Source organism: Alosa pseudoharengus, unplaced genomic scaffold (assembly GCF_046254945.1).
Source record: "Alosa pseudoharengus isolate Yale_2024_CS ecotype anadromous, Long Island Sound unplaced genomic scaffold, YU_APseudo_1.1 YU_APseudo_1.1_scf_10, whole genome shotgun sequence".
NCBI lineage: Eukaryota > Metazoa > Chordata > Actinopteri > Clupeiformes > Clupeidae > Alosa > Alosa pseudoharengus.
Window position 1 is genome coordinate 40,908,719 of NW_027468565.1, and position 22,115 is coordinate 40,930,833.

Below are 22,115 nucleotides of genomic sequence, written 5' to 3' on the forward strand. Positions count from 1 at the left end.
AACCATGCAGTTTGTTATCGAAGTTTACAACTAGATTTAGTCCAATATGGTTTTCATTTGCACCAAACGTATTAAAAATAGAGTAGGTGAAAATGACCATTGAAATGATCATGGTTTGAACGCCCTAAAAATGGAACTTCTAATAGTAGACATTGCACATTCTCTTGTAAAGTTAACAGACAAATTACTTTTATTATGGTGATATATTGACCCGGAAGCAAAACCTTCATGCTCATGCTCCTGACCAGTTGGTAGGCAGCCTCACATGTTGTTCACTGTTCAGCATCTTCTGACAAGATATCGAAGAATTCTGTAAGGGTGGTGTATTGCACATATCAAAATATTGTACGCAATGGTGCAGGCAAGATGTTACTAACGATATAAAATTACATTTTGTTGCTCGGTTAAGTACAGGGAATAAATTATATGATTTAGCTTACCATAGCGGATGATAGCTGTTTGTTTTGAACCGCGCTACGTTGATATTCTTGCTAGCTACAGGTGAAAATTACATGCTTCAGTAGCTTGCCAGTGATCTAGATAGTAAAGCTATTCCTATAATCTGCATGGTTTTTGGTGATATTGTAATTGCTTCTGTTTTTACATTCAGACGTTCTAGCATGGATGTCAATGTGACGCATTAAAATTAAAAATTAATCAGATGTCATGAATTGTCTTGTATGTCTCATATCTATCCACAATTAGCTGTGTTGCATCGAAGTGGCGCTCTGTCTACCTTTTTGCTGGTGCCATTCAAAGACTAGCCATCTGGAACCATTCACCTTGCAGTACCCCACCAGTGTTAAACGTCAAACCGTACTGGTAAGTTGAAAAATCACATGTTATGTACCCTGCTAATGAAACAGATTCTCGAATGCAATTACACTCTTTATTTTTCCCTCCTACTCAGTTTACTCTTAATGGAGGACTCTGAGCCTACGTCATTGAAGAGGGCATGCCCAGAGGAAGAGCTCATCCATACCGTCAAGAGGCCCAGAGTGAGAGAGGAGAAGAATGGAGCGGCTGCAGCACAGCTGGCCAAAGGGGATGGAGAGGAGTGTGAGGGCAATGAAGATGAACTGCTAGCAGAGGAGGAGGAGGAGGAGGAGGTGGTGGAAGGGGATGGCGATGGCGAAACCTTCGCTGACATGATGAAGCACGGACTGACAGAGCTTGATGTGGGCATTCTGAAGTTTGTCAGTGACCATAAAGGCTTCTCAGGGATTCTGAAAGAACGGTGAGTGAGTCAGTGGTGTTGTGTTGTCTGTGTAATGTTTGTAGAGGGGAGATTGAAGATAGAATGAGCAAATCCATCTGTTATGTGCACAGGTACTCTGATTTTGTTGTGCATGAAATCAACAAAGAGGGGAAGACTGTTCAACTTGATGACTTATCCATCCCAGTGGAAACTGAGGTGAGACTAAAGTTCTTTGACTTCTTATAAACTTCACTTTATAAACACAAAGGCTTTCAAACTAGAAATAACTTATTTGCCCATACATTGTTTGTTTGTTTGTTTGTTTATTAGCACGGACGTTGTTTGATATTTATATGGAGTTTGTTTGTTTATTAGCACGGACGTTGTTTGATATTTATATGGCGTTGTGTCCAGCAGGAGGCTCCACCGGAGGAACCGGCCGCTGAAGCTGAGGTGCTGACGGAGGAGCAGAAGAAGCAGCTGGAGGAGCTGCAGCTGTTTAAGAATAAAGAGGGCAACGTGTCTATAGAGGTGCACACAGCATTGGAGCTCCTTTAGGATAAAAGGAAACAAGCAAAGTGTCAGAGTACTTTCATCAGTGAGTTGGTTTGTAAGGGTCAGGTAATCTCGGAACTTGCTGTGGCCTGTCTTTATTTACACACAGGTAGCGGATGACACAAAAGAGAAGCGCACTCAAGTCCACAGAGCGGTGAAGAATATGTACCCTGGCCTGGAAACCAAGACTGAGGAGAAGGACGGGCGGAAGTACATTGTGGCCTACCATGCAGCAGGGAAGAAAGCTCTGGCAGGTACCTGAGAATAGTCATGCACTCATGAGGACATTCTGCCAGAATAGTCATGCACTCATGAGGACATTGTGGCCTACCATACAGCAGGGGAGAAAGCTCTGGCAGGTACCTGAGAATAGTCATGCACTCATGAGGACATTCTGCCAGTCCACTATCTCTTTCATTGTTTAAAAGTGAAATTAAAAGTGTATTTGCATTCATAGTTGTTTTCATGTATAGATCAAATTTGACCATCCCTCAGTCATTCAGCACTACGTATGTGGTGATGTTTTGACGTGCATGCTCCTTTCCCCCCACTGAAGTTGACCTCATCTCTTCTCACTGCATGTGGCATCTCCCCAGTGCTGTATGGCAAAGTTTTGATGCACAGAACAGCATGTAGAGGTGCATGGGGACTCACGCATGCGTTTAAAAGTGCAGGAGTAAACTTAGTGACTTGGGAACTCTCACGCATGCGTTTAAAAGTGCAGGAGTAAACTTGTGGACTCTCACGCATGCGTTTAAAAGTGCAGGAGTAAACTTGGGGACTCTCACGCATGCGTTTAAAAGTGCAGGAGTAAACTTGGGGACTCTCAGGCATGCTTTTAAAAGTGCAGGAGTAAACTTGGGGACTCTCACGCATGCGTTTAAAAGTGCAGGAGTAAACTTGGGGACTCTCACGCATGCGTTTAAAAGTGCAGGAGTAAACTTGGGGACTCTCACGCATGCGTTTAAAAGTGCAGGAGTAGACTTACTGACTTGGTAGTATTTCACTGACCCCTGATGTCACTTCCTGGATCATAACCTTTCTGTGTGTCTGAGAAACGTGTATCTCGTATTCTAGTAAAAGTGGTTTTGCAGTTTGTTTCTCTATTATTTATGTAAATTGATTGCTAGATCAGATCTTTGTTAAACAACTACATGCCAGGCTCGGTGAGACGCTGGGGAAAATGTATTTTAATACATAATCTTGATTCCAAGACGCAAGTCAGCACAGAGAATGCTGTAGTATATGGAACACAGGACTTCTACAGAGTTGCAGAATCAAATCTTTGTACTTTCGTAAGCCAAGAATGATGTGTTTGAGGAGCAAGGGGGCGAGTTAGACTAATGTTTGTTCAAATGTACTGTATTTAGTTGCTGATGGGCTGTTGTGTTTGGTAGATAGGACCACTCTCATATGTTGACCTGTGTGTACTCTAACAGGAACATTTCCACTCTTGTGTGCAGGACTGTACTGAGCTGAGCATACCAGTGAACTTGTGATGAAGCGAAAGCTTCCTAAAAGTAGACTGTAGACTGGATGGGCCAAAATACTGTACATTAAATTGGAAATTGGACTAGCGCCATCCATTTGAATACTTGCTCGTCCTGTTATCTCATCTGAGGCTGGCAAGGTTTGTTTTTTTTCACTTGCCATAGTCAGTTGCAATTTACATTATTTTGCCTTCAGTTTGAGAAAATAGGAACAATCAGCACTTGGTCTCTGAACCAAAGATTTCTTTGGTTAAGCATTTATATTGAACAGCTTTGTTGTTTTGAGGCTCTTGAGTTGGTGTTGTGTGTCAACTGGTTTTGTTGTTCCTCTACATTTAGGTTTGTTAGATTGCATGTTCAGTAATCAAATCCAGTCTGTTGTTTGATCAGCTGCATTATAACAATTCCTTTAACGTTTAAACATGTACGGTATTTTGTGCTCTTGGGATTTATAGTGCTATGAACCTCTACAAGTACAAGTGTTTCTGGATGTGATATAGGTTGAGTTTTTAAAGTCGAAGTTGTAGATTGATTCCATGGTTAGACATATGGATGTGTAACTACCATAATCTGTGGTCATGGCAACGCGAAGGACCTGCTGCACAGAAAAGTTAGCGACCCACAAACCCACCACCATTTCCCCCTGCATGCAGACCCCGTGCCATTCCCGGGCCTGTGCTCTTATTGATGGTCTTTAGTAACACTCTTTTGTCCTCCTGCTGCCCCTCTCTGGCTGGACAGTGGTGCGAGCTGCTCCAGGTAAGATGGCTTCTCCCTCTCAGCTCCAGGAGAGGTGGGGGGGCAGGACAGGTGTGGGGGTAGGAGAGGTGGGGGGGCAGGACAGGTGTGGGGGCAGGAGAGGTGTGGGGGTAGGAGAGGTGTGGGGGCAGGACAGGTGGGGGGGTAGGACAGGTGGGGGTGTAGGACAGGTGTGGGGGCAGGGGCAACAGTGACATGGGCAGGGCTTCTCGTCATGAGAGAATATTCTGGGCTTTACATTCAACTTAAAATATTCAAACCTGGGTGATAATGAGGATTTGAAATAGCTGAGATAGCATCTCGCCTGTTGTAACAATACGTCAGTTGTGTCGGCGGTTGATTTGCTGCTCCTGCTCGGAAAGCAGTTTTTTTTGGTGGATTGTTCTGGGGGATGAGTGACAAGTGACCTCTGACATGCATGAATATTTTGATTTGACCTGTAGCCTTCAAAGAATGGTAAATGGCCGTGCTCATTTTGGGATCAAAGAGTTTGAAGCCAATGACCCTGGATGGTGTGGTTCTCCTGCTTCTGTGGCTCCACTCTGGGGCATGGTTCCTAGAGAGTATACGTTCAAAAGTGTTGTGCATTTGTTCTGTAAGTTACTGCAGATAAACCATTCACTATATTAATAAACTCACTATATTAATCACTATATTAATAAATAGAAGTGGTGTGACAGACTGTTGACCAGGGCAAGGTCTTTGTTTTTTTGCTTTCTTCTGTCGTCATATCTCATGTTAAACTTGTCTGTCTCCGTGGAAGCTCCCAGGAAACACTCTTGGCCCAAGAACAGAGGCAGCTTCTGTCACTTTGTGCTCTACAAGGAGAACAAAGACACCATGGACTCCATTAATGTCCTCTCCAAGTTTCTCAGGTACATTTCCTCCTTACACTCACGTATATCTTATATGATGTATTGGTACGATATATGATATGTTCCTGTGATACACACACACACACACACACACACACACGTTGACCCTTTAACCGTGAAAGTAAAGACTGTGGCATAGGAAAGACAAAACTGATGTGATCATGAGCTATAAGAATCTCCTCTTCAGACAACATGCTTGTTAATTTCAGGGTGAGGCCCAATGTGTTTTCATACATGGGCACCAAGGACAAGAGGGCCATCACTGTGCAGGAGATTGCAGTTTTAAAGTGAGTGCTGTGTCGCCTAGCTGGTGTTGCATGATGGGCCATAATGCTGTGTCACCTAGCTTGTGTTGCATGATGGGCCATACTAGCTGATTTCCCCTGGAGTGCCAGTGTGTGTAGTGTGTTCATCCATTGTTTACAGAGAATTTGTATAATCATGACATGCCTTTTGACTGAGTCTTCAGTGTTCTGCCATGGTCACTGTAGACGGTTCCTGCATGATTTAAGGACATTTGTGGGCTTGCAGGATCACAGCCGAGAGGATACTTCACCTCAACAAGTGCCTCATGAACTTCAAGCTGGGAAATTTTGCATACAAGAAGCACCCTCTCAAGCTGGGAGAACTTCGGGGCAACCACTTCACTGTAGTCGTCAGGTTAGTAGCCTGCAACCACTTCACTGTAGTCGTCAGCTTAGTAGCCTGCAACCACTTCACTGTAGTCGTCAGGTTTGTAGCCTCTCATAGTGATGGTTTTCACTATAGTCGTCAGGTTAGTAGCCTCTCATAGTGATGGTTTTCACTGTAGTCATCAGGTTAGTGCTACCACTTCACTGTAGTCGTCAGGTTAGTGCAACCACTTCACTATAGTTGTCAGGTTAGTGCAACCACTTCACTGTAGTTGTCAGGTTAGTAGCCTGCAACCACTTCACTACTGTAGTCGTCAGGTTAGTACAACCACTTCACTGTAGTCGTCAGGTTAATAGCCTGCAACCACTTCACTACTGTAGTCGTCAGGATATGTAGTCGTCAGGTTAGTAGCCTGCAACCACTTCACTACTGTAGTCGTCAGGTTAGTACAACCACTTCACTACTGTAGTCGTCAGGTTAGTACAACCACTTCACTGTAGTCGTCAGGTTAATAGCCTGCAACCACTTCACTACTGTAGTCGTCAGGATATGTAGTCGTCAGGTTAGTAGCCTGCAACCACTTTACTACTGTAGTCATCAGGTTAGTTGCCTGCAACCACTTCACTGTAGTCGTCAGGTTAGTAGCCTGCAACCGCTTCACTGTAGTTGTCAGGTTAGCAGTGATGGTTTTCTCTGTAGTCGTCAGGTTAGTAGCCTGCAACCACTTGTGTAGTAGTCAGGTTAGTACAACCACTTCACTGTAGTCGCAGGTTAATAGCCTGCTCATAGTGATGGTTTTCACTGTAGTCGTGAGGTTAGTAGCCTGCTCATAGTGATGGTTTTCACTGTAGTCGTCAGGTTAGTAGCCTGCTCATAGTGATGGTTTTCACTGTAGTCGTCAGGTTAGTAGCCTGCTCATAGTGATGGTTTTCACTGTAGTCGTCAGGTTAGTAGCCTGCTCATAGTGATGGTTTTCACTGTAGTTGTCAGGTTAGTAGCCTGCAACCAATTAAGTGTAGTAGTCAGGTTAGTACAACCACTTCACTGTAGTCATCAAGTTAGTAGCCTGCAACCACTTCACTGTAGTAGTCAGGTTAGTACAACCACTTCACTGTAGTCGCAGGTTAATAGCCTGCTCATAGTGATGGTTTTTACTGTAGTCGTGAGGTTAGTAGCCTGCTCATTAGGGCTGTCACTTTACGTTCGAAAATCGATTGCACAATCGATTGGACCAAACAACACAAGTTTCGAAAACTAAAATAGGGAATCGATTTTAACCAAATATTTACACTATTAATTTTAAACGAAATAAACAAATAAAAAAGATAGATGTAACAAAATGCACAAACAAGAATATAAGAATATAAAAGAATTCCGAAGTGCAGTAAGCATTGCGAAAGCTAAAAATAAAATTCCCACCAAGTTTACGCACCGGGAACAGCTGTTTCAATCAGCTGCATGTGCTGCTCGTGTTTTGCCAAAAAATGGAGGACAACGCGATCAACCTGTGTGACATGTAGAGAGACGAGTGATAGGCCCTAATAACTTGAGGAGTTCGATGTGGAAGTACTTTTTTGGATTTTTGGTATATCAAACTATGGAGAAGAACAAAGCGGTAGGCTACGCAAACACAGACACAGCTACGTTGAAGCCTGCAGTCATGTCACTGATGTAATGGCAGTCCACTCGGCTTACTGGTTTTCGAGAATGTTGCACTTCTGTTTGTCATTGTGCACGAAACTTCACGCCAATAAATCATCAGAAATATTGCTGGCTTGCGTCTACAAGCGCCCTCTTTACGTTCGTCCTAATGCCTGTTAGTTGTTTGTGGATTGGCCTATATTTGGCGTTGAAAATGAAAACGTCTTTAGATATAAAAAATCGATTTTACAATCGATTCAATGAACACTTATGTCTCAAAAATCGAACAGGATTTTTTCACAAAAGTGACAGCCCTACTGCTCATAGTGATGGTTTTCACTGTAGTCGTGAGGTTAGTAGCCTGCTCATTAGGGCTGTCACTTTACGTTCGAAAATCGATTGCACAATCGATTGGACCAAACAACACAAGTTTCGAAAACTAAAATAGGGAATCGATTTTAACCAAATATGAACACTTTTCATTTTAAACGAATTAAACAAAATTCACAAACAAGAATATAAGAATATAAAAGAATTCCGAAGTGCAGTAAGCATTGCGAAAGCTAAAAAGAAAATTCCCACCAATTTTACGCACCGGAAACAGCTGTTTCAATCAGCTGCTGTGCTGCTCGGGTTTTGCCAAAAATGGAGGACAACGCGATCAACCTGTGCGACATGAGAGAGAGGAGTGATAGGCCCTAATAACTTGAGGAGTTCGGTGTGGAAGTACTTCGGATTTTTGGTATATCAAACTATGGAGAAGAACAAAGCGGTAGGCTATGCAAACTGTGCAATGGAGTTCTACGTAGGCGAAATTTGTTTAACATTTCTAATCGTAAACACAGCTACGTTGAAGCCTGCAGTAATGTTTGTCACTGATGTAATGGCAGGATACTCGGCTTATTGTTTTTCGAGAATGTTGCACTCCTGTTTGTCATTGTGCACGAATCTTCACGCCAATAAATCATCAGAAATATTGCTGGCTTGCGTCTAAAAGCACCCTCTTTACGTTCGTCCTAATGCCTGTTATTTTTTTGTGGATTGGCCTATATTTGGCGTTGAAAATGGAAACGTCTTTAGACATGAAAAATCGATTTTACAATCGATTCCATGAACACTTATGTCTCAATAATCGAACAGGATTTTTTCACAAAAGTGACAGCCCTAGCTCATAGTGATGGTTTTCACTGTAGTCGTGAGGTTAGTAGCCTGCTCATAGTGATGGTTTTCACTGTAGTCGTGAGGTTAGTAGCCTGCTCATAGTGATGGTTTTCACTGTAGTCGTGAGGTTAGTAGCCTGCTCATAGTGATGGTTTTCACTGTAGTCGTCAGGTTAGTAGCCTGCTCATAGTGATGGTTGTAAAGAACTATGATGTTGATGTACCTCGCTGTAGTTAGCTTTGGTTGAGCTGTGATTGATGAACGCTTTCTTTGTTGGGATGTTGCTCAGGAACATCGATGGGTCAGAAGAGCAGGTCGGTCAGGCCATGGCCTCGCTCAGGGACACCGGCTTCATCAACTACTACGGCATGCAACGCTTTGGCACCACTGCTGTTCCCACATACCAGGTTGGCAAGTAAGGAAGCTTTCCGAAGGCTACTGATCCATCTCCGATTGGCTTTTCATTGGCCCACTGGTGCTGTGCATGTGTAAAGCATTTTATCTGTGTTGTCTGTGTTGCTGTCAGTGAGTTTTGAGATGAGCTGAAATTATATTTTATTCCAACCGTTAGAGCCATTTTACAGAACAACTGGAATGAAGTCATGGATCTCATTCTTAAACCACGGCCTGGAGGTAGGCCAGCTAAATCTCTTAACAGCACAGCATGAGTCCATTTTGTATTTGGTCTTGACAAACCTTTGACAGAGTTGGGCCTTTGCTTGGTCTGAATGTTAGCGGAGAAGGGCTACCTGGTGCGGTGCCGTGAGGAGTGGGCCAAGTCTCAGGACCCGGAGGCGGCGCTGAGGAAGCTGCCTGTCAAACGCTGCGTAGAGGGACAACTGCTGCGGGGCCTGTCCAGGTACGGCATGAAGAACATCGTCCACGCTTTTGGAATGGTGAGTCTACACATACACACACACACACGCTTTTGGAAATGTAAGTGTTCTGGCGTCTCTCACATGCACACACACAGACACACGAACACACACATGCACACACGCACACACACACAAACACACACACGCACGCACGCACACATGCACACACGCACGCACACACACACGCACACACGCACACACACACACACACACGAACACACACACAAACACACACATGCGCACACACACACACACGAACACACACACAAACACACACATGCGCACACACACGCACACACGCACACACACACACGAACACACACATGCACACACACGCACACACACACATACAGTACTCCACACTCTGGCATCTCCGTACGCATTTCGAAAGTATACTAAAAATCCAATGCAATATATATATACATAATAGTATATCCATATAGCCATACCATACAGGCAACCTAAATATTCTTTGCGTTCTGTCTTTGCTTTTGTTGCAGATTCCCCGAAACAATCGTCTGATGTACATCCACAGCTACCAGAGCTATGTGTGGAACAGCATGGTGAGCAGGCGGGTGGAGGCGTTTGGGTTTCAGGCAGTGGAGGGGGACCTGGTGCTCAAAGGAGGTACGTGTCTCTGGCCGAGGTGTTTGACAGTAAAATATCCCAAACATCTTTCTGCCAGTGTTTATGACTGATCTTGTTTCTCAGGGTCATGTGTTTATCCTGTTTTGACAGTTTTCAGGCAACTGAACTGTGCCATTATCGTAGGTCTAGCTTATCTATCTTTTAACAACAAAACCACAGCCTCGGTGCAATTCTCTTGTCTGGCCACCAGGTACTGCTCATGTTCTCACTGCAGAAGAAGCAGAGAAACACTCCATTAATGATATTGTGATGCCTCTACCAGGCTTTGATGTCATTTACCCAACACACCATGGTGAGTTGTCATTTTCCTTATTTGGCTTTGCCTGTCTTGTGTGCTGTGGCTGTGACTACTAATAAGGTGGCATTTTCGATCTGTGACAGTCGGGAAGGGCTACAGAGAGATGCTGACTGCAGACAACTTGGACATTGACAACATGAGGCACAAGGTCCGGGACTATTCACTTGCCGGGGCCTACCGTCTCGTTCTCATTCGCCCACAGAACGTCAGCTGGTCAGTAACAGCAGAGCATTTGACATACTTTGACTTTATTGCTTTACGTTTATCTTCAAATGTGTCAAAAGGAGTTGTTTGTTCTTCTGTTCATTTACCAAGGGGAACTGTGTTGCAGTTTAAACTAAACATAAGTTTCCCTCACAAACTCTGATTTGGTCGCTATAGCTTTTTCCCATCTTAGCTTAGCCGTTTATCTGCGTTGAGCCTTTACTCCATATATGAAACTGCCGTTTATCTGCGTTGAGCCTTTACTCCATATATGAAACTGCCGTTTATCTGCGTTGAGCCTTTACTCCGTATATGAAACTGCCGTTTATCTGCGTTGAGCGTTTACTCCGTATATGAAACTGCCGTTTATCTGCGTTGAGCCTTTACTCCATAGATTTGAAACGATTCATACACTGTCGCTGGCCGCTCACTTGCAATTCACTGACGTCAAGTTCACTTAAAGGAGCCACACATAGGGCTACAGCTATTCTGTTGGCTGCTGTACCATTGAGGACTATGATGAGTTCTGTCCATCATTGATGGTAGGTAAAATTACATTTAAATGATGCTTATTAAATGCTGTCTCCAATTCACTTTTCACAAAATTTTTTCAAGAGTAATATTATCGGTTATCGTATCTGTATCGGCCACAACAAACGAATAAATATCGGCCCTAAAATTCCTTATCGGTGCGTCTCTAGTTTTGTGCTTCTTATTCACGTCTTTCATATCATTCTGCAAGTAGTCCGGTCACTTGCAATGGAACTTCATTCAAACGTGAAAGCAGACGGATGATGTTCCAAAGAATGTTTGATTCAAGTTGCGCGTGTGTTGCCAACTGCTGTTTCTCAGCAAAACCCACAATGAAACGGTAACAAATCAATGTGAAGAGACATATCATGTGGAGTTTATGTTTTGTTTTGGCAAGTAGCCGTACAATAAGCGGGATAATGAACTGACCCACTGCCAGGGACATCCCTCTCCATTTTCAAAAAACTCCTGAAGACCCAGCTCTTTAGAGAACATCTCCTCTCATAGCACCACTTACAACAAGTCTTGCTGATGCTAGCACTTACCAGCTGTCTTGAACTGACACTCAACTGTTTAAAAACAGCACTCACTGATGCACTTATTCTTACTGTACTCTACCGTTTTTAAAATTGTTGAGAGAATTGCTTTAAAACTTAACTGTTACCATGTTGTTAGTCGCTTTGGTTAAAAATGTGTCAGCCAAATGTAATTTAATAATGTATAGAGCGCTCATCATCGGGAAAATAAGTCTTGGAGAGGTGGGCTCTCTTGTTGCTGCTGTCCCTGAGACTTCATATAATTGCAGATGCGGGGGGCGTGGAGGAGTCATGCCCCAAACATCACTTGTAGTAAATTCACATCAATAGTCTCTTTTGACTGAAAAAGGTCTGACATAAATATGTACATTGCACAATGCTATATTCTCTCACTGTTCTACAGGGAGGTGATAAACTATGATGATGCACGAGTCCCACTGGTTCACACCGACGTTGAGAAACTGGAGGGCAAACCAGCCCCAGTCTACCTCACAGGTAACTTCTGTAGAGTACAGCCTCTTTAAGCCACAGATGAGAGATGTAATGGATGCTCAGCTAAGCCACAGATGAGAGATGTAATGGATGCTAAGCAAACTGTTGTTTTGTCAGAGGGGAAGTACAGGGCCCTGAGGATGGAGTTCTCTCTGCCTCCCTCCACCTACGCCACCATGGCCATCAGAGAAGTGCTGAAGATGGACACCAGCATCAAGAACCAGACCCAGCTCAACACCACCTGGCTCAACTGAGTGCAGGTGGACACCTCCGGCCCCCTGCACAACATGTTTCATTCAACTCCTCACTGCTTTTGCTCCTTAGCTTTCTTTTTAAGAGGATGGGTTTTATAAATTTGAATTGTAGCTTTCTTGGATTAAATCAGGGAAGTGTTATGTGGAAAATTTGGACATGCTCTATTGTGAGTTTTGGTATGACCTTTATTATTTCTTATGGCTGACTTCATGAAGAGGTTTGCAGAAGAATGTCTTTTTTTTCCTTTTTTAAGGTATTTACTGTAATGAGGTTGTACAGAAAGATGTAAACTGTAAAATACACCCCTGATGAAATTACTTGCCCAATACAATAAAATATTCTTTGACCTATATGTGTTTTATACCAATAGAAAATGTGAAGTCATACCTGTCCTGGATTGAAGGGCAAATATACTTAATTTTATGTCATCATGTCAGGTCTGAAGTAGCAGGCAGTTTTTACATGGTAATGAACTCTAGGCAGTTTGTACATAGTAATGATGACTGTAGCAGGCAGTTTGTACATGGTAATGAAGTTTTACCCATAAACCATCAGAACAGAAGTATGACAGTCAGTCTCCGTGGGTCATGGAATTTCTAGAATATGTCATATCATATCATTTTTGGGACAAAGTCATGGAATATCAAAATACCAATGCCAAAATACATTAATACAAATATTTCCATGCAGAATTGGTGTAAATCTGGTTATTAGCTTTACTGCTTGCTTGAGTAGACCAACTTTGTTTATTCAATGCCCACTTATTCATCTACCACTCTAAAAAAAAGTAAAAGATTGTTGAACGCTAAATGGCTGCTCTGAAATCATTGGTCAAGCCGACCATTTAGCCGGCCATTTAGCGTTCAACAATCTTTTACTTTTTTTTAGAGCAAACTTTCCCTGAATAAAAACCCTGACCATAAAGCCATAATGAATGGTACAATAAGCCATTGTACCATTCATTATGGCTTTATGGTCAGGGTTTTTATTCAGGGAAAAGTCATGGAATTCTACATTGAGTGGGTATTAGAAGTATGACATAGAGTACTACAGTAATCCCATTGTTTGGTTGAAGTGTCAATGTGCGACTTCAAAGCCTTTGCCCTCATATAAAACATTCCTTCTAGCCTACTCAAAAACGGTCGCATAAAGACTTTCAAATCTCGTACAGTTTACGCTGTAGTTGGGCAACCAATCAAACCATTACTAAAAGTCACATGACCAAACAATATGTCTGCGCACTGGTCGACCTGCCTTGCTTCAGTTTTCTAGTTGGCTCGGGTAGGTCTGCAGTTATGGTACAGAAAACAGTTTTTGATTTGCACTACTGCAATACATTAGGTCTTTGATGGACATTATGATGTCCATTTTCTTTCTTCAGAAAACGCGTTTCAGGTCTAGATTCTAGACGGGGCTAACTATTTTTGTGCACGAATCTTATAGTAGGCTAACTTAGTCCCTGAGACTGTTCTGACAACTAGTGTATTCTCCATTTAAGATCCTAGGTCGTTATGGCATCAAAGACGGCTCTGATTTATGATGAGGAGATGACCCGCTACAAACTCCTCTGGGTTGAGTGAGTTTCATATGAATAGCCTAATAACCCGCTCTATTTGTCTATAATAGAATTTTACCAAACGTAATTCCCCCTTCTTTCTCTCTTGGCATAATGCAGCCCTGCTTGTAAAATTGAGGTACCGGAACGTCTTACTGCCAGTTATGGAGCACTGCTTGCCAAAGGCCTGTCAGAGCGCTGTGTCTCCATCCCCGTTCGTCAAGCCACTGATGAGGAGATCTTACTGGTACACAGGCAAGTGTTACCCAGGTCTTGTTTGTCATCACCAACCCCACACAGGAGTCACACATAATGGTTCCATCTGTTTGAACAGTGAGGAGTATCTTGAAGCTGTCAAACAGACTCCCCACATGACACTGGAGGATCTAATGACATTCACCCAGCAGTATGGAGATGTATATTTCCATCCGGTGAGATGCATCTGCTAGATATGTCTACAGAATGTCTTCTATGCCTTCAGAGAGGTTAATTACTAAATCTTTTCTGTTGGTGACAGAACATCTTCCACTGTGCCAAACTGGCGATAGGGGCCACCCTGCAGTTAGTGGACAGTGTGATGACTGAAAAAGTGAGGAATGGAATTGCATTGGTCAGGTGAGTCCATGGAAGAAGAGAGCTAGGAGCTGAATAATGTGGTTAGATTGATACGTGTCTAACATGTTCACTTATGTATTATTATCATTTTTCTCTTTTTGTCTTTCTTCAGACCCCCTGGCCATCACAGCCAAAGAAGTGCTGCCAACGGCTTCTGTGTTTTCAACAACGTGGCTATTGCTGCTCACTATGCTAAGAAACGCTATAGTGTTAAAAGGTTGGTTTGCAGAGTGTAGGCCAAATCTGTTTGCATATAGTCTACATATTGACTGAATGGAATAATTTTTATTTTTATTCTTTCAAGGGTTTTGATTGTTGACTGGGACGTGCATCATGGGCAAGGTGTCCAGTACTGTTTCGAGGAGGACCCAAGGTCTGGTGTACTTAGATTGCACATCATATTAGGTGTCCAGTACTGTTTCGAGGAGGACCCAAGGTCTGGTGTACTTAGATTGCACATCATATTAGGTGTCCAGTACTGTTTCGAGGAGGACCCAAGGTCTGGTGTACTTAGATTGCACATCATATTAGGTGTTCAGTACTGTTTCTAGGAGGACCCAAGGTCTGGTGTACTTAGATTGCACATCATATTAGGTGTTCAGTACTGTTTCTAGGAGGACCCAAGGTCTGGTGTACTTAGATTGCACATGATATTCGAACCCTAGCTCCATTCAGAACTAAACCGATCAAGGAGGACTAAACTTACCCGGCCTTTTACTAGTCTATCCATGAATGCTTTTACTAGTCTACCCATGAATGCTCCTACTAGTCTACCCATGAATGCTTCTACTAGTCTACCCATGAATGCTTACTAGTCTACCCATGAATGCTTACTAGTCTACCCATGATGCTTTTACCTATTTTTCAGTGTGCTCTACTTTTCTTGGCACCGCTTTGAGCACCAAAGCTTTTGGCCCAATCTTCCAGAATCAGATTATGACAACGTGGGAAAGGGAAAAGGAGCAGGATTCAATATCAATGTACCGTGGAATAAGGCAAGGTTCTTACCAACATCCCAAAGCATCCCTAATCTATCTATTGAGAGACGTTTTGGGGACTTTTCCTCTGACTGATTTGTGTGGTGTTGGCAATTGTTCTGAAATGACCTCTCCATTGTGCAGGTGGGAATGACCAACAGTGACTACCTCTCTGTCTTCTTCCATGTGCTACTGCCGGTTGCTTATGAGGTAAGCCGCAGACCTTAACTTAAGAACTTACAGCAATTGGGTGATTGAACAGTAAAGCAGTTACCAGTAATCACTATGTAAAATATCGTCCCCTTAGAATTATAAGGTTCTATCTGACATTTTTGTCAAAATTGAGTTATTTACATATTCTTATTCTGTGACACCTTAAAGGAATTATCCGGAGTAAAATGCACTTTATTTCCGGATGATTGGGGGTACATACGTTGAGTTGACATCAAAATTATGTCATTCGGATGTGTTTTGAGAATGTTCGATTGTACCGTTTTCAGTCACAACTCGTAGCCTGGAAGTGAGCGGGGCATTTCAATTGCGCCGCGACAAAATGCTATTTTTATACCTCTTCTACAGTTCCAAACAACATAACACTTACGTGGTAGTGAGTAGAGGGTCCCTAAAGCCAAACCGAAGTATCCCGAGGTCTTTATGTGGTCGAATAGAGAGTCCAGAATGAATTTCATCAAGCCAGTCCCCTTCCGGAAATGTCCGTAGGAGTCTTATTGCTGTGTAACACGCTCTGGAAATTCACAATTTCGTCGCCGTTTAAAAAAAAAAAAAAATATTGTTTTACTTACACATAAGACTATGTTTTTTGTTTTTTTTTAAAACGGCGACGAAATTGTGAATTTCCAGAGCGTGTTACAACACTCTCAGCAATAAGACTCCTACGGACTTTCCCCTCAAGGTGGCGGCAAAGATGGCAAAATTTCCGGAAAGGTACTGGCTTGATGAAATTCATTCTGGACTCTATTCGACCACATAAAGACCTCGGGATACTTCGGTTTGGCTTTAGGGACCCTCTACTCACTACCACGTAAGTGTTATGTTGTTTGGAACTGTAGAAGAGGTACAAAAATAGCGTTTTGTAGCGGCACAATTGAAATGCCCCGCTCACTTCCAGGCTACGAGTTGTGACTGAAAACGGTACAATCGAACTTTCTCAAAACACATCCGAATGACATAATTTTGATGTCAACTCAACGTATGTACCCCCAATCATCCGGAAATCGATCTCAAGTGCATTTTACTCCGGATAATTCCTTTAAGAAGATGAGGTGAGGTGTTTCTTGTAGTTGTATGCATTTTTGGACATTATATCTGAAGAGGTTTGTTCCACTTATCAGTATAAGTCTATAGAATTCTAAGACTTTGAAGCTCAATATCTCAGAACTACTCAGAACGTAGATAGAACCCTATAATTCTAAGGGGACGATATGTAATTATACTACATGACATCGTTTTCATAAATTTTAATATCTTTTCCATCTGTTTTCATCAATCTATCTTCTAACCTCTCTCCTAGTTCAACCCTGAGCTCGTTCTGGTGTCGGCAGGTTTTGACTCTGCCATCGGAGACCCAGAGGTTAGAAGCTTTTCCATTTGGTTACTTATGTGTTGGTATTTGATCCTTAGAAGCACGGAGGTTAGACGCATGCTTTTCCATTTGGTAACTTACGTGTTGGTATTTGATCCTGTGACAAACAAAGCTTGGCTCTGATTTTTAGGGCCACATGTGTGCCACTCCAGAGATCTTTGCCCACCTCACACACCTGCTGATGCCCCTGGCAGGGGGCAGGTTGTGCACGGTTCTTGAGGTGAGCTCACATTGGGGCACCTTCAGAGGTTTTCTATGATGCCCATACAGTGTGTCAGGTCACTCATAGGTGGCTTTGTATTTTTGTTTGTAGGGTGGATATCACTTGACCTCGCTTGCCCAGTCAGTGTGCCAGACCGTGCAGAGTCTCCTAGGCGACCCTGCCCCTCTGCTGCCCAGCGTAAGCTCCCCGTGCGACAGGTGGGTCAGACGCAGGAGGGGCAGTCCAGTAGTCACAGGTTTCATCATGAGTGTTGTTTATTTCACAGATTTCATCATGAGTGTTGTTTATTTCACAGGTTTCATCATGAGTGTTGTTTATTTTAGAGTGTGGAGTATTCATGTCTGATGTACTTCCCTCTTTCCCCTAAGTGCACTGGAGTCTCTTCAAAATGTGAGGTCTGCACATCAACCGTATTGGACTTGCTTTAAACACTCTGGTATGTTGTCCCAAGCCGAAATCTCTTTCTCTTCTAAGTGAACTTTGTTGTCTGCAAAGATGGGCTGAACCAATATATAGCGGGTACAGGCATGTATATATAAATATATAGCGGCTACAGGCATGTCTATATAAATATATAGCAGGTACAGGCATGTATAAATATATAGCAGGTACAGTCATGTATAAATATATAGCGGGTACAGGCATGTATATATAAATATATAGCAGGTACAGGCATGTATATAGCGGGTACAGGCATGTATAAATATATAGCAGGTACAGGCATGTATATAGCGGGTACAGGCATGTATAAATATATAGCGGGTACAGGCATGTATATATAAATATATAGCGGGTACAGGCATGTATATTTAAATATATAGCGGGTACAGACATGTATATATAACTATATAGCAGGTACAGGCATGTATATATAAATATATAGCAGGTACATGCATGTATATAAATATAGCGGGTACAGGCATGTGTATATATATATATATATATATAGCGGGTACAGGCATGTGTATATAAATATATAGCGGGTACAGGCATGTACTGCCTGTACATATAAATATATAGCAGGTACAGGCATGTATATATAAATATATAGCGGGTACAGGCATGTACTGTATATATAAATATATAGTGGGTACAGGCATGTATATAAATATATAGCAGGTACAGGCATGTATATATAAATATATAGCGGGTACAGGCATGTACTGTATATATAAATATATAGCGGGTACAGGCATGTATATAAATGTATAGCGGGTACAGGCATGTATATATAAATATATAGCGGGTACAGGCATGTATATATAAATATATAGCAGGTACAGGCATGTATATATAAATATATAGCGGGTACAGGCATGTATATATAAATATATAGCAGGTACAGGCATGTATATATAAATATATAGCGGGTACAGGCATGTATATATAAATATATAGCGGATATATAAATATATAGCGGATATATAAATATATAGCAGGTACAGGCATGTATATATAAATGTATAGCGGGTACAGGCATGTATATATAAATATATAGCAGGTACAGGCATGTATATATAAATATATAGCGGGTACAGGCATGTATATATAAATATATAGCGGATATATAAATATATAGCGGGTACAGGCATGTATATAGCGGATATATAAATATATAGCGGGTACAGGCATGTATATATAAATATATAGCGGGTACAGGCATGTATATATAAATATATAGCGGGTACAGGCATGTATATATAAATATATAGCGGATATATAAATATATAGCGGGTACAGGCATGTATATAAATATATAGCAGATATATAAATATATAGCGGGTACAGGCATGTATATATAAATATATAGCGGGTACAGGCATGTATATAAATATATAGCGGATATATAAATATATAGCGGGTACAGGCATGTATATAAATATATAGCGGATATATAAATATATAGCGGATATATAAATATATAGAGGGTACAGGCATGTCCTCTCTGCTCCCCATGCTGCAGCGGCGGCCCCGGTCTCAGAGCCCAGCACCAAACACTTCAGGACACAAGGGGGCGCCGGTGAGGAGGTCCAGCCGGAGCAGCTGACTGGACAGGCAGAGGAGCAGACGGAGGAGGAAGTGGTCTGGCCTGAGCCTCTACCCAGGACAGCCCCTCCTGTGCGTACTGCAGCAGCGCTCCCTGCTGGTGGGGAGGACACACTGCCACAGGGCTGCCGGCGCTTAGTGGAGGCACCCCACACCATGGGAACAGTGCAGAGACTTGGGTGAGTGATCATGCTGATGTACTGAACGTACTGCAGTAAGGTCTGAGTGTGTATCTCAGAGTGCCAGTGCGATATTATCTCATTATTTCCAGAGATGAGCTCAATGAAGAAGTGAAGGATGAGAGGGTGGTGAGAAGCCTCAGACAGGTGATCTCACTTTTGGACCAAGTAGAGAAGAAAGAGGTGAGTTGTTCAATATGAGCTGTTCAGTTTTTCCACTGTAAATCAACAGTCATAGCATGCCAAAGAGTGAATAATGAGATGCCAAATAAGTTAGTTTAGCTTTGTTTTATCACAGGCCCACATCTTTCACATTTTATTAAGTGTTTTTTATTATACGTTTTGTTTAGTTAAGCTGTATGTTGTACGATGTGGCATAATGTGGTAGAACTTCAACAGATGGTTTCCACTCTCAACTCTTCCAGAATGAACTTTGTGTGTCATTTCCTGAAATGCATTTGTTTGGTCATACGATGCAAACTATATGTATTAATTTTCTGAGACCACGTGACACATTGCTAAGACAAAGAAAGCTTTTCACTTATGTTTTGGTGTATGAAATATTAGCATAACTTACTAAAGCTTGGAAGGATTTTAAAATTCTATAAGTATCTGACGGGCTGTCAAACCTAAAGCTGCTGGTTACTTTCTTTTAGATCCGCAATGGTTTGGCAGTGGTGCCAGATATATCACTGGCTGTGAAGTTTGCTGTTCAGCATGCACTAACCTCCACTGACCGGTATGCTCCAGTTTAACTTGCATCACTTGAGTCTTTGTTGTCCAGGTATGATGCTGTTTTCGTGCTGTGACTGTGACGCTCTGTGATGGTCTGCAGAATGTGCAGGAATGCAGCATTGTTCTTTTATTAGCACCATATTAAACGAGATGGAATGACCGCTTGACCATGTGCACATGACACAATGACGTCTCTCTTTTTGGCTTGTGCTCAGGGTTCTGGTAGTATTTGTTGGTGATGGTGAGTTATCGGTGGACTCACACGATGGGTGAGTTTTGCAACAACGCATGGGCCATATGTTTCAGTGGTGGTGAAAATGTGTTAATGGAATACATGCAGTACGTTTACTGCTGAATTAAATAGTCCAACATTAAAGGTGTTCATTGTCTAGTCTTTTTGTTTCTAAACTATAGGAGAGTCCTCTTGGTACAGATCTGCAGTAAAGAGCCTAAACCCCAGACATCCCAGTACCATGTTTCAGTGTGCTTGAAGCAAGTAAGTGACTGTTTAAGTAACTGTTTCAGGTAACTGTTTAAGCGACTGTTTAAGTGACTATTTAAGTGACTATTTAAGTAACTGTTTAAGTAACTAAGTGACTGTTTAAGTAACTGTTTAAGTGACTGTTTAAGTGACTGTTTAAGTGACTGTCTAAGTAAGTGTTTAAGTAACTGTTAAGTGACTGTTTAAGTAACTGTTTCAAGTGACTGTTTCTTGGAAATACATCTGACTGCTGCTTCTTTTGCGCCCTGTTTGGTCTTAATCATAGACTGTATATAGTCTTTGGTCTTAATAATAGACTGTATATATATAGTCTTTGGTCTTAATAATAGACTTTATATATAGTCTTTGGTCTTAATCATAGACTTATACAGCGGGGAAAATAAGTATTGAACACGTCAATATTTTTTTTAGTAAGTATACTTCCAATGAGGCTACTTGCATGAAATTTTCACCAGACACTAGTATTAACTCAGATAATCCACCCATATAAAAAAATCCAAACATTAAAGTCCATAGGTAGTTATGTGTAATAAAGTGGAATGACACAGGAAAAAAGTATTGAACACGCCTGCTGAAATGTCTTAAATACTTTGTGGAAAAGCCTTTATTCGTAATGACAGCTTCAAGGCATTTCCTGTATGATGAAACTAACCAGTTACAGTATTCTGGTGTGATTTTGGCCCATTCTTTTCAACAGATAGTCCTTTAATATTGAAGATTCCAGGGGTCCCTCTTGTGAATCCTGATCTTTAGTTTACTTCTAAAACTGTTCAATTGGATTGAAGTCAGGGCCTTGATTTCCTTTCTCTGAAACCAATTGAGAGTTTCCTTTGCTGAATGGTTTGGATCATTGTCCTGCTGGAAGGTCTAGCCATGTCTCATCCTCATCATCCTGGTGGATGGTCAAGATTCTCCCAGAACAAAATGACTCAATTCATCATTCCTTCAACTGTATGAAGTCTGCTAGTACCATGAGATGAAAAACAGCCCATACCATGATGCCACCACCTCCAAACCTCACTGTTGGTAGGGTATTTTTAGAGTGATGCACAGTGCCATTTCTCCTCCAAATATGGTGTGTAGTATGACATCCAAAAAGTTCAATTTTGCTCTCGCCTGACCAGAATACATTCTCTCAGTATTTCATAGGATTGTCCAAATGTTGTGTATCAAACTTTCAACGAGCTTTGACATGTTTTTCTTCAGCAATAGAGTCATGCGGGATGAGTGTGCATAGAGGCCATGGCGGTGGAGTGCATTACCTATGATTTTCTCTGTAACAACTGCACCAAGTCTTTTTGGAGCTTTCTCCGAGTGGTCCTTGGCTCTTGGGCTACTCTTCTGACTATCCTTCTGACTTCCTGGTCAGAAATCTTGCAAGAAGATCCTGTGCATGGCCAGTGATGATGCAGTGATGTTCCTTCCACTTGCAGATAATGGCTCCAATACTGCTTGCTGGATGCTTCGGAGGTTTTGATGTGCATCTGTAACCAGTTCCATTGATATGTTTTGCAACAATAAGGTTG

The 22,115-nt window shown here is 42.1% G+C and overlaps 2 protein-coding genes across 7 annotated transcripts in view; both read left to right on the forward strand.

Moving 5' to 3' along the window:
* The first annotated feature begins 231 nt into the window (after nt 1–231).
* Nucleotides 232–12,504, forward strand: pus7 (pseudouridine synthase 7). Of its 3 annotated transcripts, none has more exons than XM_076272116.1 (17): nt 232–312; nt 706–822; nt 911–1,237; nt 1,330–1,414; nt 1,613–1,729; nt 1,863–2,007; nt 4,766–4,877; nt 5,087–5,164; nt 5,409–5,537; nt 8,602–8,727; nt 8,884–8,945; nt 9,048–9,208; nt 9,691–9,817; nt 10,029–10,130; nt 10,220–10,349; nt 11,811–11,902; nt 12,017–12,504. In XM_076272116.1, the coding sequence occupies exons 1-17, from the start codon at nt 266–268 to the stop codon at nt 12,151–12,153; spliced, it is 2,094 nt and encodes a 697-aa protein (XP_076128231.1). In that variant the 5' UTR covers nt 232–265; the 3' UTR covers nt 12,154–12,504. The 3 variants fall into 3 exon arrangements, with proteins under 3 accessions (XP_076128231.1, XP_076128239.1, XP_076128247.1); XM_076272124.1 differs by having other exon boundaries at nt 1,616–1,729; XM_076272132.1 differs by having other exon boundaries at nt 284–345.
* Nucleotides 12,505–13,359: 855 nt separating this feature from the next.
* The window catches only part of hdac10 (histone deacetylase 10), a 12,384-nt gene continuing 3,628 nt past the window's right edge, over nt 13,360–22,115 (forward strand). For 3 of the 4 annotated variants that reach the window (XM_076272141.1, XM_076272149.1, XM_076272159.1), the window contains exons 1-16: nt 13,654–13,730; nt 13,830–14,140; nt 14,227–14,324; nt 14,437–14,541; nt 14,629–14,823; nt 15,193–15,319; nt 15,446–15,511; nt 16,833–16,892; nt 17,035–17,124; nt 17,218–17,324; nt 17,496–17,563; nt 19,091–19,352; nt 19,445–19,535; nt 20,009–20,091; nt 20,303–20,356; nt 20,502–20,583. In XM_076272141.1, the coding sequence (XP_076128256.1) occupies nt 13,874–14,140; nt 14,227–14,324; nt 14,437–14,541; nt 14,629–14,823; nt 15,193–15,319; nt 15,446–15,511; nt 16,833–16,892; nt 17,035–17,124; nt 17,218–17,324; nt 17,496–17,563; nt 19,091–19,352; nt 19,445–19,535; nt 20,009–20,091; nt 20,303–20,356; nt 20,502–20,583 (1,755 nt within the window). In that variant the 5' untranslated portion in view covers nt 13,654–13,730; nt 13,830–13,873. Of the gene's footprint in view, nt 13,436–13,652; nt 13,731–13,829; nt 14,141–14,226; nt 14,325–14,436; nt 14,542–14,628; nt 14,824–15,192; nt 15,320–15,445; nt 15,512–16,832; nt 16,893–17,034; nt 17,125–17,217; nt 17,325–17,495; nt 17,564–19,090; nt 19,353–19,444; nt 19,536–20,008; nt 20,092–20,302; nt 20,357–20,501; nt 20,584–22,115 lie in introns of those variants that run through there. The other variant, XM_076272165.1, reaches the window with a different exon arrangement.